The sequence below is a fragment of the Falco cherrug genome, chromosome 8 (assembly GCF_023634085.1).
Source record: "Falco cherrug isolate bFalChe1 chromosome 8, bFalChe1.pri, whole genome shotgun sequence".
Lineage (NCBI taxonomy): Eukaryota > Metazoa > Chordata > Aves > Falconiformes > Falconidae > Falco > Falco cherrug.
This window is the reverse complement of record NC_073704.1, coordinates 26113291-26128969: the sequence shown is the minus strand read 5'-3', so window position 1 is coordinate 26128969 and position 15679 is coordinate 26113291. Positions and strand designations below refer to the sequence as shown.

The window sequence follows — 15679 nt, the reverse complement described above, 5'->3', positions numbered from 1 at the left end:
CCCCGGTCCCTCCAGCCGCCCATGGAGCAGGACCCCTGGCAGGTGATGGAGGCCGACATGCAGACATGCTCCGACACCCCTGGGCACACTGGTGTGGGTGCCCCGGGCTTGCACATGCCTGTGCATGCCAGGGGGGAGGGAGGTGCTGGGTGTCCCCCCCCCGCCTGACAGAGGGTGGGGGAACTGAGACCGTGCACATTCATAGCACCCAGCCCGCACTAGGCAGGGCCCCTTTCCCACCCCAGGTCTGCGGATAGGGAAGGAGCACTTCCTCCTCCTCCTCCTCCTCGCGGGGGCTGCAGCTGGGGGTGTCCTTTAAAAGCTGGACGGCAGGCATTGCACGCAGTGTTGAAAAAGGGGCCTCCCAGCACCATGTCCAGATCAGACCCAGCCACGGCATCGCTGGAGGCAGGTGAGTCCCATGACACTTGGGTCCCCTTGCACCTCCTTCCCTCCCCTAGATCCCCTTCCCTCCGCCCCAGAACACCACCTGGCTCTGCTCCCCCCACCCACCCACTGCCCCAGTGGGCACCATCCCCCTTAACCTGTCCTGGCTTCCCCACTTGGCCCATCCTCTGTTCCCCCAAACCACCAGTGATTTACCCACGCTCCCAGGACATAAGTGGGCTGGGGAAGGGGGCGGTTGGGACCAGTATGAGCCTCTTGTCCCAGTCTGCCCATCCAGCAGCAAGACCCAGAGCACGGTCCCCTCCTGTCCCTCCTGCCCAGAAATGCACTTATCTCTTGGACTTGTGAAAGCTGCGTGCGACCAGGGGGCTTTAGGGACACATGAGCTGGAGGTGGCATCTTACCCCTCTGGGTAGCCACTGACAGCCCTCATATACCACCCTCAGAGCCCCCCTGGGAAAATGGGGCTTGTCCCTCATGGGGCTCACTGGGCAGCGGCAGGGGGGACTGAGGGGAAGCTGGTTTCAGGGCTGCCAGCCCACCAGTGTCCTTGTCCTCCTCTCCTCTTCCTTGCCCTCCCTCCAGGCCTCACTGGGTCCCTGAACCGGGACAAAGCCCAGATTTACAGCACCGGCTGGAGCCCCATGCCCCCCCAGCACCCTGGTACCCGGGATCAGACCTACCTGGATGAACTCATAAGCATCCCCAAGGGCGGCGGGGTAGGTGCTGCCAGGCTGGCACCTCTGGTTGAGGGTGGGAAGAGACAGGGTGGGGGGCCAGTACCACAGGGATCTTGAGGTGGGGAGGCAAAGGGCCACCGCAGAGGGGGACACATGCCTGGGACTTGCCCTGGGGACCTCAGTGTCTCCAGACCTGGCTCAAGCAAATCCCAGCCCCAGGCTGAGTGTTTCCACATAAAGGTTTCCAGATTGGGAAACTGAGGCACAAGGCAAGGTGCTACCCAGCCGCAGGGATCACCCTGCTGCTTACGCACTGTCTGAGCTCCCCGGGGGGGCCCGTGGGGGTCCCCAGGGCTGCCTGCACCCCACCAGCTCCCCCATCCTCGGCTGGTCCCAGAGGCGGAAGGGAGAAGGGGAGGGAATGGGGGTTCCCCTGCCGGGAGGAGTGGTGAAAGCATGGCCCAGCAGCAGGAAACCACGAAGTGCAATTAACGGTGCCTGACAGCCCCGGGACCCCCTCCTTGTCCCAGCCTGGTTTCAGCTTTAGGAAACTCTGGGCTTTCACTGGTCCCGGCTTCCTCATGAGCATCGCATACCTGGACCCGGGCAACGTGGAGTCGGACCTGCAGTGTGGGGCTGTGGCGGGGTTCAAGGTGAGCCCTGGGCCCCCCCAGCCCCGGCATCAGGAAGCAGACGAGGGTTTTGTAACCTCTCCCACGCTAACGGCCGCCCAGCCCCATGGCAAGCCAGCCTCCCCAGCCTGAACAGCGGGAAGGGCATGGGTGGGGGGCCTTGGTGCTGGGGGAGGGCACCCAGGGGTGGGAGAGGGCCACCCCTCTGCCTGGGCTGGGGACCACCTCTAGCCCCTCCAGGCTTCTCTTCCCCATGTCCCTGGGCTGGTTGATAACCTTGCTGGGATCCCGGGAAGCCAGATCCTGCCTGGTGCTCAGCCCCTGCTACCTCCCTCCCTCCTGCCCCCCCAGCTGCTGTGGGTGCTGCTGTGGGCCACCATCCTAGGGCTGCTGTGCCAGCGCCTGGCCATCCGGCTGGGTGTCGTGACAGGGAAGGACCTGGGTGAGATTTGCTACCTCTACTACCCCAAGGTGAGCAACCACTGGGAATCCCCCAGGGGGTCACAGCCTGGGGGAGGTGCTGCATTTGGGCTGATGACAGTCCTGGCAGTGACTTGGGGGGCTGGAGAGGAGCAAGAAGATACTGTGACAGCCCCACCTTCCCCAGGGGCTCCCCAAAGCACCCCCAGCCCCAGTGCCCACACACTCCTGCAGTATAGGGGCCCAGGGTGTTGGAGGGAAGAAGCTGCCTCGGTGTCCTGGTCCCATCTGGGGACATGTGAACGCGTCCTCGGTGGGGGGGTGAGCCCAGGCGTCGAGGCAGCAACGCGCAGCTGAGACGCGGGATAAGCCTGGGCGTGTTGGTGCAGGGAGATGGGGGAGCTCAGGGAGGGGCAAACAGCAAAGGAGAGGGGGAGCTAGGGGTCCCTTCTAGGCAGCAAGGTCCTGAGGGGGGGGAATAAGTGATGGCTGATGTTGGCTGAACGACAGGTCCCCAGAAGGACGGCTGGATATGCCTCTCTGCCCTGGTGTGCCCCCTGAGCATCATATCTAGACAGCTGGGTCCTATCCTCAGCTCCCACTGGGGCAGGTATGGGGGTGGGGGAGGCAGGCTGGGATTTAGGATCCATCTTGCGCCCTGAGACTGTGTCATGGGACAGGCTGGTGGGGTGTCTCCTGGTGTCCCCATGCTGCTCTGGGTGGCTTGCTGCAGCCTGGGGACAGGGATCTCCACCCTGGAGGCTGTGCCAGTTCACCTGGGGCCAAGCTCCTCTGCGAGCTCTGGCACCTCATGGCACCCTGGCCCTGGCCCCTCCAGGTGCCCCGTGTGCTGCTTTGGCTCATGATCGAGATCGCCATCATCGGCTCTGACATGCAGGAGGTGATTGGGACAGCCATTGCCTTCAGCCTGCTCTCAGCCGGCCGGTGAGCTGCTCCATGGGGACTCCCACCCTCCCCCATGGCCCTGCTCTGTCGAGGGGGACATGTCTAATGCCCCCCCTTGCCATCCTGCAGAATCCCCCTCTGGGGTGGGGTCCTCATCACCATCGTGGACACCCTCTTCTTTCTCTTCCTCGACAAGTATGGTAAGTGCCAGGGTGGGGGGACAGGGGAGACGCTCACCTGGGAAGCCCTGGTGCCCATGTGGCACTGGTGTCCCCTGCTCTGCCCCACTCCATCTCTCGACCTCTCTAGGGCTCCGAAAACTGGAGGCTTTCTTCGGCCTCCTGATCACCATTATGGCCCTGACCTTTGGCTACGAGGTGAAGGGGGGAGCTGGGGATACCCCTTTCCCTGCAGGGCGCTGGCAGGGGACCCCTGTGGGGCATCCACACTGGCACTGGCCTGTAGTGGGCAGGCAGGGCAGCTCACACTGCCCCTTCCCACCGGTCCCCAGTATGTGGTGGTGAGGCCAGGGCAGGTGGAGGTACTGAAGGGCATTTTCCTGCCCTATTGCCTGGGCTGCGGGCGAGAGGAGCTGCTCCAGGCCGTGGGCATCATTGGCGCCATCATTATGCCCCATAACATCTTCCTCCACTCCTCCTTGGTGAAGGTGAGATAAAGGCACTGCCATGGGCACTGCCACCCCAGGAGTGTCTCAGGGGACACTTGATGGGGATCAGCTGGTCCTGGATGTGGGACAGGGGTGCTCACCTGACCCTGTGGCACCCATGTCACCCGCCATGCTCAGACACGGGCAATCGACCGATCCAAGAAGGAGGCGGTGCAGGAGGCCAACACGTATTTCCTGATCGAGTCCTGCCTAGCCCTTTTTGTCTCCTTCCTCATCAACCTCTTTGTCATGGCTGTCTTTGGCGAGGCTTTCTACCACCAGCGAAACGAGGATGTGGTGAGTGTCACTTCATGCCTATGGGGAGGTGATGGCTGTGCTAGCTGTGGAGACGGGCAGGGCGAGCATCTCTCGGAGAGTGGGTATCCTCCTGCCCCAAGTCATGGTGTGGCGGGGTCCCCCCATGCCTGTGGAGACTACTGGGTGGCCGTCACGCTCACGCCCACTGTGCCTTGCAGCACAACAAATGCATCAACAGCAGCGTCCGCCAGTATGCCAGCATCTTCCCCACCAACAATGAGACGGTCTCTGTGGATATCTACCAGGGGGTGAGTGACCCTGGGCTGTGCCCAGTGGGCATCTGTACCCACTGGGGGAACATAGTGCTCCCCTCATTGACCCCTGGGGCTGGGAGCTGCCGCAACCCTGCTGGAAGGCTGGGAGCTGATGGAAGTACCCAGGGTGGGGGTGATTTGGGATCCCCATGGGACTGTCTCTCCACAGGGTGTTATCCTGGGCTGCTATTTCGGGACAGCGGCACTGTACATCTGGGCCATCGGGATCCTGGCGGCGGGACAGAGCTCCACAATGACTGGGACATATGCGGGGCAGTTTGTCATGGAGGTGAGGGACAGGGATGCTGGCCCTTGCCCCCACAGGTAGCACGTGGGAGCGGCGGCAGGAAACACAGCTGGGCCCTGGGTGAGGGGTCCAGTTTGGCAGAGTTAATTGCCCCCCATGCCTGCAGGGAGCTGGGCATACAGCGATGCCCACCTGGTGGGTGGCAGCTTGCTCTGGCACCAAGGTCCTGGGTCCCCAGGAGGTGGGATGGGGACAGTGCCCACCCATTGCTGCTGCATGGCCACCCCCATTCCCTGTGACACCCTCCCCGAGGCACTCTGTGGATGCCCCACACAGTATTTCCCTGAGATCTTTCGCTTAATGAGCTGGAGCTGACATCTAGTGGGGCCCAGCAGCCCTGCAAAGGCTTGCTCAGTGCCCTGGCATGGAGGAAGGGGTGATGCCCCACATGTTCCTCCAACCCAGATTTGGGGGGTCCACCCTAGCATGGTGCCCCAGGCACAGCAAGGGGTGAGGGCACAGATTTTTCCTTGTCCCCAGGGCTTCCTGCAGCTCCGCTGGTCCCGCTTCGCCCGGGTGCTCTTCACCCGCTCCTTTGCTATCTTGCCCACTGTCTTTGTGGCTGCCTTCAAGGATGTCAGCCACCTCACAGGCATGAATGACCTGCTCAATGTCCTGCAGAGCATCCTGGTAAGGTAGTGGTGGGGGAGCACCACCTTCCCCCCAACACCCCAGCCTGATGGCTATGCCCCCTTCATCCCCCTCTCCTTCCAGCTGCCGTTCGCTGTCCTGCCCGTCCTCACCTTCACCAGCCTGCACCCACTCATGCAGGATTTCACCAACAGCCTGTGAGTGCTGGGGCACGGGGGAGGTGCGGGGTGGGTAGAATGGAGTGCTCCAGCCACAGGCACCCTCCTTTTGGCTCATCCTGTCCCCCAAAACCATGCCATGGGGTCAGTTGGTGTATGGGTATTGGGATGGTCTAATTCCTGCCTGTTCGCTCCCACCTGTTCAGGGCATCCAGAGTGGGACAGACCCATCACTGACCTCTCCATCCTCATCCAAATGCCAAGTGTGGCCCCCTCAGGCATCCCTGGGTCCTCAGCATCCTCCTAGCAACTGCCAGCCCTGCATTCAGAGGGTGGCCAAAGCCCACACCCAGACCCCCATTGTAGGGGTGTAGTATGGCCATGGGGTGCAGAAATGTTCTAGTTGGGGTTTTGCTCACCCACAAACCCAGATCCCCCAGTCCGCTGTGCCTGGTGGCATGCAGCTGGTGTGTGTGTGTGTGTGTGCTCTGCCCTGGCACTGATGCCCACTCCCCTGCCCGCAGCCTGGGGAAGGTGCTGATGACCCTCATCACGGGGCTGGTCTGCGCCATCAACGTCTACTTCGTGGTGGACTTTCTGCCCACACTGCAGGGGCTGGGGTACTACATCCCCCTGGGACTGCTGCTGGCTGCCTACGTGGCCTTCATCGCCTACCTGGTAAGGCTGGCGCTGTGGGGAGGGGCAGTGGGTGGGGGGCGGCATCCCTGGTGGGTGCCCATCAACCTGCCCGCTTTGCCCCCACAGATCTGGACATGCAGCATCGCACACGGAGCCTGGTTCCTAGCCCGGGGCCACCATAGCCGGTTCAACTTCGGCATCTCCTTCGACCCAGCGGCAGTGGCAGGGACCCGGTGACAGACCCCATCAGTCCTTGCTGCCCCGCAGTCCCTGCCCAGCACCGTCTCCCACACCAGGCACCCACCAGATGCCACGCCAAGCCCAGGGATGATGCTCTGGCCAGAAACACACCCAGTAAGGAAGGGGTTAACAGCCGGGCAGCCCTCCCCCCAAGTTTTTAGAGCCTCTTCTTCTTTCCCCCCCCCCCCCCCCCCCCCCCCCCCCCCAGTTCAGGTCTGGGTGCTGGGGGGGGTGTGGATGGCAGCAGGATGTGCCAAGGGCTGGTGAGCGAGCCGCCCCGGAGACCTCCCCCCCTCCTCATTAGTGCCGGGAACCGCCGGCCCCCGGGACCGCTAATCACCTCCCGGGACCGCTAACCATCCCTCACCGCCCGCCTCCCGGGGCCACCGGGGCAGCCCCGGGGGGGCGGGGCCGCCAGCGCCGCTGCCCGGCACCGGCCCCAGCCCCCGGCCCGGCCGGAGCCCCACGTGGGGCTCCCAAACTCGGGGGGATTGGGGTGCGTGTGCTGATAAATGGCGTGTTTGTAACCTGGCCTCAGCCTCGCTGCTGCTGCGCGCCGCGGCGGCGGGCGGGGACCCCCACGGCACCCGCATCCCCCGGGCCCGACCCTTTGCCCCAGGCTGGGGGGCTCGGCGGGGGGGTGGCGTGGGGTGTTGCTTACACCTACGCGGGGCCGCGGGAGGAGGGGCTCAGCACCAGCTCCTTGCATTCCCCCGGGGGGAGCGGGGGCCCACCGTGCCCTCTCCGCGCCGGATGCCCCGTTTCCCGCCCGCCGGCACCGCCGGATGCGGAGCCGCTCGGGCCTTCCCCGGCTGCGGCCGTGCCCCCTCGCCTGCTCCGCACCCCGGGCCGGGGGTGGGGGGGGGGGTGTCCCGCCGCGCTTCGCCCCCCGCCGCGGCCCGCACTTGCGAGACGCTCCCTGGCTGTTTCAAGGCTCCCCCCTCTCCCCAGCACCCCCTACCCCAAAATCCCCGTTCCCAAACCACCCCGGCCGGGAGGTGGAGGGAGGGAATTGGGGGGCCCGGCCCCCCTGGCCCTGGCCCCCCCCCGCCCCCGGGAAGCGGACCCCCAGCTCCCGGGGGCCGCGCTTGTTTATGTGAAGAATTTCCCCTTCCTTAAAAGGGCGATGCCGGCCGGGGTGGGGCGGTGCCTCCCCCCGCCTTCGCGTTGGCCCGGCCTCGGGCTGTTTGAAGGAGGAGCCAGACCGGTGGGGCCCACCAAAATGCGGGGTCGTGCCGCCCCCCTCCCCAAGGGGCGCAGCCGACACCAGCCGCCGGGGCTGCCACTGGCCCCGGGGAGGAGGAGCAGGGACCACCCCGCACCCCCCTCGGCGATGAGAAGCACCCGCAGAACGGGGCGCATCTCCCCGGGGGTACAGGGCTGGGGGGTCTCGGGGTTGTCCCCAGCGGGCGCGGGGCCGGGGCCGGGGGCTGGGGTCTGTGGGGTCCAGGGACAGCCCCACGGCTCGTCGAGGGGCAGGGGGTCCCCAGGGCTGTGCCTTTGGGGATTGCCCTGCTCCGGCTGGGACCTGCACCCTGGGGGCAGCCGCAGCGGGGGGCAACTGCCTGGGCCCAGCTTTAGCAGGAGGCATGCGGCCTGGGCTGTGGGGCAGCACGCCGTGGGGCAAAGTGCCCAGCGCTGTGGCTGGCTGGTGGAACAGGGGACAGGATGCAGGACCCTAGCCTGGGGACAGTGGGGTGGCACAGAGGGGTCCCTTGGTGCCTGGCTGCTGGGAGCCGGGTGCCACTCTGCCCTGTGCCCGCACCCCACAGCATTCACATCCAGGTGGGATTCGCCTGGGCTGGGGGTGCAGGATGAGTCCCCTGTCCCCACCAGCTTGGTGTCCCCAGGATGGGTATGACCGCCCTCCCCAGCTTCCCGATCTGGCCGCAAGCAAGCAGCAAAGCTAGAAGTGATGCTCCAAGTGCTGCTGCAGGTATCTGGCCTGGAGACGTTCCTAACTGCATTAATTAAGAGGACTGGCAGGGCCTGGCTAAGCTGGGGCTGTAGCCTGCGCATGGCTCATCAGGGAGGGAAGAGAAGGATTTGGCCAGAGGCACAGGGATGCTGGAAAGGATGCTGTGTGGTCTCCACTGCTGCCCCACGGTGAGCAGCATCCCCTCGCACCCACCAGCAGCCCAGCCAGCCAGCAGGCATCCTGCCCCACTCCACCTGGGCTGAGGGAGCCGCACAGGTCAGCCCAAAACAGAGAGTGGAAGAAGCACGGTCTCTTCCTTCCTCCTCCTCCTGCCAGGCAGCGGGGCAGTGCCGGCTGCCTCCCTGCCCAGTGCGGCAGAGGGGCAGAGAAACCGAGGCATGGCTGCTGCCTGCTGCCGGAGCACGCGGAGGGGATGGCAGGTTGCAGCGTCCCGGTTCCCCCTGGGGCTTGTGGTGCCAGGATGCCCCACGTGGAGCCGGGAGCACGGGAGCCACGGGCACGAACTGGCTTTTGCTTCACCAGTGTTTCCAGTGCCTGCCTGGTCCCGCCGTCATCACAGCATTCTAATTCTTCAGGAAGGCACGTCCTGATGCCAGACCCCATTTCCCCGAGGGGTCCCTGTGGGCATGTGTTGTGGCCCACACTGGCCGCGGGGAGCACAGGTCCCCTCCCAGCCCTGTTTCCTAGGGGCTGTTCCTGCCGTATCAGGATGGCTCAGCCCTGTGCAGCTGCAAGGGCAGAGCTGTACCCGGTGTGTGCCACCACGGGCATGGCAACCTTGCCTGTGCCCCTGCACCCCCCCGGGCCAGAAAGGACGATCTCGACCCCTGAAGTCCCCACACTGCAGCTGGGAGAGATGGAAAGACCCCTAACAAGCTTAGACAGAGAATTTCCAACCTGCTCTGTCCCTGGGGCAGTGCTGACAGTGGCCATAGCATCTCCTGCCACCGAGATGGCAAGGGAGGGAGTGACTGGGACCAGCCAGACCACGGGGTCAGATGCTGGGCAGTGTGGGGTGAAGCTGCCCTGGCAGGGCCCGGACGGGCTTGCCAGGGGGAAGAGGTTGGGGCTGGAGGATGCCAGCACATGGGGGGCTTGGGCAGTGGGGCAGGAGTGGCTCCTGAGGGGATTGGTGCATCCTCAAGCTGCTGGTAAGAGCCGTTTCTCGGAGAGCACCTGGAAACAGCCCTGCTTCCCTGCCGCCCCCCCGAAGTAGGAGGGGAGGAATTGCAGGGGGAGGTATATGTATTGCTTACATATATATATGTGTATATATATTTTCCCAAAATAACTGGGGAATTGCAGGGGAAAGAGGGAAAGAAAGAAAAAAGCAGGCAGCTACTGGCGCAGCCCCCCAGCACCTGCTGACCCGTATGCTGGCCTGCCCTGGCAATGGGGAACGTGTTCCTGGGGCAGGGGGGAACGGGGACAACGGGGACCACCCAGCCTTGAGCCACCAGATCCAGGGGTCTCTGCTTCGGGGCAAACCCAGCACTGGGGAGGGGCTTCATCTGCTGCAGGAGTCCCTTCCCCAGGGACTGCCAGCTGGACGGGGGGTGACAGCAGGGCTGATCCCCCTCTCCATTATCCCTGAGCCGGGAGAAGGGGGCGGGGGTTGGTTCCGTACGACCACCGTGGCACAAGGTGGTGATGTTCTTCCCAACCAAACCTGCGGCGCAGGCGCCCCCACAGAGACCGCCAGCCCCTGTACCCCCGGTCCCAGCGGCGGCTCGCCGGGGACCCCCGCTCCTCCCCCGCGGGGCGGGTGCCGGGAGGCGGAGGTGAGAGGAGGAGGAGGAGGAGGGGGTCACCCCCCCCCCCCCGGCGTTGCCCTTTTAAGGGGTTCCTTGAAACCGCGCCCGGGTTCCATGTTTGCAGCCCCAGCCCGGGCGGAGGAAACTCCATGTTGTAACAAAGTTTCCTCCGCGGCGCCGCTCCCGCGCCCGCCGCCCCGCGCCGCCGCCGGCCCCCGCCCCGCCTCCCCCCCCGGGGGCCGCGCCGGGGGGGGCCGCCCCCTTCCCCCCCCCTCCCCGGCGCCCATGGAGCACCAGTCCATCATCGCCCAGGTTAGCAGGGAGGAGGGGAGCGCCCCGCTGCAGGAGAAAGGTAACGCGGCGGGGGTGTCCGCCCCCGCCCCCGGTGCGGGAGAGGGCGTGGGGGGGGAGGTCCCCGGGGGGGGTGTCTCAGACATCGAGGGGGCTGGGGGCCTGCGGGTGGCTGCGCCCTGAGGGTGTGATGAGCTGCGGGCCGTCTCAGCCTGCCCCCGTGCGTCCCGCTGCCCCAGGGCTGGAGGGGGATGCGCTGGGGCACGGGGGGGCCGCGGCTGGGAGGGAACGGAGTTGTCCGCACCCGCCGGGGCGCGGGGGGCCGGGCTCCGTCCCTTCCCGAATACCGCCGGTTACCCCGGGGTGTTCGGGGCGCTGCTCGGGCCCCGGTGCTCGGCGTGTCTGCGCCGTTTCCTTCGGAGCCGGGCGGGGGTGCGCGCCGCGCCGGGGGGAAACTGAGGCAGGGAGGGGGCCGGGCACCCCGCCGCAGCCCGGCGTCCCATCTGCTGTGCTCCATCCGCTGCGCTCCGTCCGCCGGCGCAGGGGGTCTGGCGGGGAGCGCTGCCCGTCCCGCTGCCTGACGCGCGGGTGCTGCCCGCCGGCCGGGGGAGCGGGCAGGGCCGGGGGGAGCAAGCGTGGGAACGGACCCCGTCCCCAGCGGGCAGCTTCTGCCCCACGGGCTCCCTGCCGTGGGGCGCCCCACGGGGTCGCCAGGGCGCAGCGCTCCAGCCCAGCTGCTGGGGGGCGCGACCAGGGGCAGCCGCGGCTCCCGGCCCCGCTCCCAGCCCAGGGGCAGGATCCGGTGGGGAAGGGGCTGGAGCCGCCGCGCTGCCCCCGGGGCGGGCGGGAGCGGCCCCTCTGCCTCAGTTTCCCCTTGATCCGCCAATGGGGGCCGCGGGCACGGCGCCCAGGGGCGGGCGGTTCGCCCTGATTGGGCTCTCGCCTCTGGTACGCCTGAGTCGGCCAATGAGAGGGGGGCAGGCTGGGGGCGGGGAAAGGAGTGGCTGTAAGCCCCGCCTCCCCCGGCGAGGCCCCGCGCGCGGGGCCACATAACCGCGTGAGTCTGTGCCCCCTGCGGAGGGACGGCGGGGCCGCCCGGGACACCGGCACCGCGACGGCCACAGCCCCTCCCCTGGGGCAGAGCTCCGCTCTGTTACTGTAGGGTCTACAGCCGCGCGGGGGGCCCCACGGGGGTCACCCGTGGTGGGGGACGCGCCCCAGCAAGGGGCTGTGGGTGGTCTCCAAACGCGCGTGTCCGCGGTGCTGCCCGGCGCCGGCGCTTGGCGGGGCAGGAAGGGCGGCCGGAAGAGTGCTGGGGGCCGATAAGGGCACGGGGGGCTCCGGGGCCCCCCCTCCACCACTCTGGTCCAGCATCAGCACCCCGAACCCGGCTGAGCCACCCCTTCCTCGGCGGGCTGGGGCCGGCCCCGGGGGTGCCCCTGCCCCCTTACCCCCCTTCCCCCCCCGCCACAACCCCCCCGCAGGTACCCAGGCCCCGGCCAAGAAGCCACGGAGCCGCAGCATCCTCCAGTCCCTCTTCTGTTGCCTGTGCCGCGATGAGGGGGAGCCCTGCGCCAGCACCACCAGTGCCCCGCTCCTGGTGGAGGAGAACGGGGCCCTGCCCAAGGTACCCCCCAGCCCCCCGCCTGGCACTGGAGGGTGGGGGCAGCACTTGGAGGGCAGGGCAGCCCATCCCCAGAGCTCCTCTTGTGCCAGTATAGTGGGGTTAAATGGGCTCCCCCCTGCCATGCCCCTGCTCTGGGTGGGCAGGGGGGGAGGGAGTGCCCCTTGCCACCCCGCTGATCCCTGGGTTTGCCCATCCTGCCCCGCCGCAGGCTGCCGTCAAACACCTCCTGCCCGAGATCAAGCCGCAGGACGCCAGCAAGCTGTGTGTGGTCATCGACCTGGACGAGACGCTGGTGCACAGCTCCTTCAAGGTGGGGGATACCCTGGCCAACCCCCATCCCTACTGCCCCATGCCCCCCACGCTGCCCTGCTCCCCCCCCTCATCCCTCCAGGCGATGCCCAGCACCCAGGCACCCGTGGCCAGCACCTGGCACAGCCCTGCGGGGTGGGATGAAGTGTCCCTGCGAGGGGGCTGCGGGGCTGGCAGGAGGTGCATACTGGGCAGAGGGCAGGCAGCGTGTGGGCAGGGGGCGCCTGCCTGGCGCTGACCCTGCTGTGCCCTCCCCAGCCGGTGAACAATGCCGACTTCATCATTCCTGTTGAAATCGACGGCATCATGCACCAGGTAACAGCGTGGGGCTATGCCCATTGGGCAGAGGCCACAACCCTCTCTGCCCCCCCCGCGCCCCCCCCCGGGACCCGGAGCCATCCCAGTGCTCTGCACCAAGGGGCAGTCAGGGGCATCAGGGTGCCAGGGCTGGCACCCTGGGGGGCAGAGGTGGGTGCCCCTCTTCCCAGCAGGGTGGGGAGGTGAGGGGGCGGTCCTGGCACGGTGCCCTCCTGCAGTGGCTGGCCCCGGGTTCAAGTAATCCAGGATAGGCTGTGGTCTGGGCAGTCAGCCTGTTCTCGGTTACTTGGCTCTGGAGCCGGCCAGATGCTTCGCCCTGGACGTGCCAGCAGGGCCGTGGTATCCCCCAGCCCACATGGGGCAGCCCCCACGGCATGGGGCACAGGCAGCTCTCTGCTCCCCTGCCCCAGCAGGGAGCTGTGGGCTGGGCTTGGGGACACGGGTGTCCCCTGGGGTGGGCGTGTGGGTGCTGAGTGGGGTTACTGGTGCCCGCGGCACGCTGCCCTCTGCCCCGTGCCCACAGGTGTATGTGCTCAAGCGGCCGCATGTGGATGAATTCCTGCAGCGCATGGGTGAGCTTTTCGAGTGCGTGCTCTTCACTGCCAGCCTGGCCAAGGTGGGTGCCCCCACCGCCCCCCGCCATCGCCCTCCCCTTCCCAGCCACCCCTCGGGTGGCACGACTCCCCCTCCCTCCCCACTTGTGGGCATACCTGGCCCCTTGTCCCCTGCCTACCTGCAGGCAGCGCCAGCATCAGGCAGCACTGCCTGCCTGCGCCTCCAGGGTGCTGGTCAAGGAGAGGCATGGGGCGAGCTGGGTGCCATGGTCACCATGGAGTGGGCACAGTAGCACAGCGTGGTGACCCCTCTTTTGTGCCTGCAGTATGCAGACCCTGTGGCTGACCTGCTGGATAAATGGGGAGCTTTCCGGGCACGGCTTTTCCGGGAATCCTGCGTCTTCCATCGCGGCAACTACGTGAAGGACCTGAGCCGCCTGGGCCGCGACCTGCGCCGCATCATCATCGTGGACAACTCTCCTGCATCCTACATCTTCCACCCCGATAACGCCGTACGTACCCCGGGGGTGAGGCTGCAGGGGGAGCACAGTGGGGAGGTGGCGGGGGGCCCACCCTCAGCTGCTGCCCGCTGCGCTGCCTGCAGGTGCCGGTGGCCTCCTGGTTCGATAACATGGCAGACACGGAGCTGCTGGACCTGCTGCCCTTCTTCGAGAGGCTCAGCAAGGTGGAGGACGTGTACGCAGTGCTCAAGAAGCAGCGGACTAACAGCTAGTGGCCCCCCACCCCGCCGGTTGCTGCCGAGGGGCACCGCTGTGGCAGCCGGGTGCCTTATTTGGGGGGGGGGGAGTATGTCCCAGTGTGCCCCTCATCATCCTCCCCAGCCCTGGTGGGCGCGGGTGCCCTCCCTGCCTGCCGGTGGTGGGAGATGTGGGTGCCCCCTCTGGGGGACCTGGGTGTCCCCCTCCCTGTGGAGGAGGGGTGGCCATGGGTGACCCGCTACCTTGCTGTGCTGAGGACCTGTTGGGGGGGTCCTGTCCTCCCCCACTGCCCCGTCCCCACCGTCCCCACCCCAACCTGCATCCCCCCTCCCCGAAACAGTTCTCAGGTCCTTTTCCCCTCCATGTCCCCCCAAGTGGGGAGGGGGGGTCAGCAGCTGCTGCTTTCCACTGCCTTTGGGGGGAGTCTAGATCCCCCGCATCCAGGCTCTGCCTGCTGCAGGGGCTGACGGCCCTTGGCCCCTATTGCAGGGAGTGCGGGACTGGTTAAGCCCTTGCCACCCCCCAGAAATGGGGGAGTTTTATTGGTCTTGGTGCACAGGGGTGCCGCCGTACCCTTAACTCTGCCTTGGGTGCAGCTCATCACCTCGGGGGGGTGGGGGTGGGGGACATGCCCCTACCCCCTGCCTTGTGCCTTCTACCCCCTGCCTTGGGGGTGTGTTTTGGGGGGCAGCCTGGCCTCAGGGCTGAGCCCCTGGCCACGAATGCCCCCCACGTGCCTTGGGACACTGTGTCTCCGTGCCCCCCCAATTCCTGCAAGGGGTGTGCCTGGTGGGGGGGGCATTCTTAATGCACTCCCTCCAGCCTCGGTTTCTTCCCATGGGGGGAATCTGGTGGCTTCCCCCACCTCCAGCTATACTGTGCCAGTGGGAGCCACTCCAGTCACCGACGGGGGGGTTACCTCCCTTGTGTGCGGGGGGTGGTGGGGGTGGTGGTCCTGCGCCCCGTCCCCATCCATCTGCAGCTTCATCAAAGGCTGCAGCTCCTAGGGGGAGGAATCCCCGTACCAGCCTTAGTGTAGCCCAGCCCCCCAGCTGGGGCAGGGTTGGGGGGAACTCTGGGGTTCCCCCCCCTGCAGCATGGGGTTACCCTGACCCCTGTGGGTTTGGGCTTGTGCCAGGATGTCCCCCAGCCTTGAGGCACTGGGGGCTCTCAGGGAGGGTTGGGGGGCAGGGGGCGGGAGCTGAGCTCAGCCAGGCCTTTTTTAGCGTTTCAGCATGGACAATGTCTCAGATCTCTTCAGGGGGAAAAGCAACGGTTTCCCAAAAAATCATGGATGCCTTCTTACCGCTGTGCCAGGGAAGGGGAGGGGGCAGTATTTGGGGGGCGGGATGCGAGGGGTTTTAGCTCTCCAGTGCGGTCTAGCCAGCTCCTGCTGGCACTGCCCTTATCCCAGCACTGGGTGCCGGGGCAGGCAGGGGTCCCCCCAGGCCTGTCTGCACTCCGGTGGGGAGGCGGGGTGAGTGGTGCTGTGGTACACGCACCCCCTTGGACCCCTGCCTGCCCCGGGCCTGATCCTGCCCCTCCGGGAGGGTTGAACTCAGCACTTTATATTAGACAAGTCAAACGGCACCAGCAAAGCCTGCTGCCCAGCAAGCACCCATGGGTGCTGCAGCACCCGAGGAGTGCAGCCCCCGTGCTGGGCACCCTTGGGGGGGTCCGGGGAGGGGGGGAGGTGGCACTGGGGGGGTTGGGGAGGGCTGGGGGACCAGATCGAAGTGCCTTCATGTGATTAAAGCTGTCAAACCATCTTGGAAAGGGGAGTCCTGTGAGTGTGTGCACGTGTGGGTGTGGGCACATGCCACCTGTGTGTCACTAGTGCGTGTGCACAGCGGGGAGGCAGAGAGCCCCCGGGATCCCTTAAATTCCCCCTGGGAAGGGGGTTGCTGCAGGTCAGTGCTGTGGGAGCACCCTTGGGCTGCAGGGTCAG

General features: G+C 66.7%; 2 protein-coding genes across 4 annotated transcripts; both read left to right on the top strand.

The window, feature by feature from the left end:
* The first annotated feature begins 204 nt into the window (after positions 1-204).
* SLC11A1 (solute carrier family 11 member 1) lies at positions 205-6409 on the top strand. 2 transcript variants are annotated; one of them, XM_005442954.3, is made up of 15 exons: positions 206-412; positions 994-1127; positions 1619-1741; positions 2072-2191; positions 2979-3085; positions 3176-3246; positions 3356-3423; positions 3558-3713; positions 3852-4010; positions 4190-4279; positions 4455-4574; positions 5073-5222; positions 5307-5380; positions 5866-6019; positions 6107-6409. In XM_005442954.3, exons 1-15 carry the CDS (start codon positions 373-375, stop codon positions 6215-6217), a joined length of 1677 nt encoding a protein of 558 aa, XP_005443011.2. In that variant the 5' UTR covers positions 206-372; the 3' UTR covers positions 6218-6409. The 2 variants fall into 2 exon arrangements, with proteins under 2 accessions (XP_027666584.2, XP_005443011.2); XM_027810783.2 differs by lacking the exons at positions 5866-6019; positions 6107-6409 and adding an exon at positions 5548-5790 and having other exon boundaries at positions 205-412.
* Positions 6410-10033: 3624 nt separating this feature from the next.
* Positions 10034-15415, top strand: CTDSP1 (CTD small phosphatase 1). 2 transcript variants are annotated; one of them, XM_055719282.1, is made up of 7 exons: positions 10034-10265; positions 11689-11831; positions 12040-12141; positions 12399-12455; positions 12982-13074; positions 13339-13524; positions 13617-15415. In XM_055719282.1, exons 1-7 carry the CDS (start codon positions 10199-10201, stop codon positions 13743-13745), a joined length of 777 nt encoding a protein of 258 aa, XP_055575257.1. In that variant the 5' UTR covers positions 10034-10198; the 3' UTR covers positions 13746-15415. The 2 variants fall into 2 exon arrangements, with proteins under 2 accessions (XP_055575257.1, XP_055575258.1); XM_055719283.1 differs by lacking the exon at positions 10034-10265 and adding an exon at positions 10441-10516.
* The last annotated feature ends 264 nt before the right edge of the window (positions 15416-15679 follow it).

Coding starts and splice junctions, on each gene's coding strand:
- CTDSP1 (XM_055719282.1), top strand. CDS start 10,199: ATGGAGCACCAGTCCATCATCGCCCAGGTTAGCAGGGAGGAGGGGAGC. Junction 12,456..12,981: donor TCGACGGCATCATGCACCAG/GTAACAGCGTGG, acceptor CCGTGCCCACAG/GTGTATGTGCTCAAGCGGCC. Junction 13,075..13,338: donor TCACTGCCAGCCTGGCCAAG/GTGGGTGCCCCC, acceptor TTGTGCCTGCAG/TATGCAGACCCTGTGGCTGA.
- SLC11A1 (XM_005442954.3), top strand. CDS start 373: ATGTCCAGATCAGACCCAGCCACGGCATCGCTGGAGGCAG. Junction 2,192..2,978: donor GCTACCTCTACTACCCCAAG/GTGAGCAACCAC, acceptor TGGCCCCTCCAG/GTGCCCCGTGTGCTGCTTTG. Junction 4,575..5,072: donor CGGGGCAGTTTGTCATGGAG/GTGAGGGACAGG, acceptor CCTTGTCCCCAG/GGCTTCCTGCAGCTCCGCTG.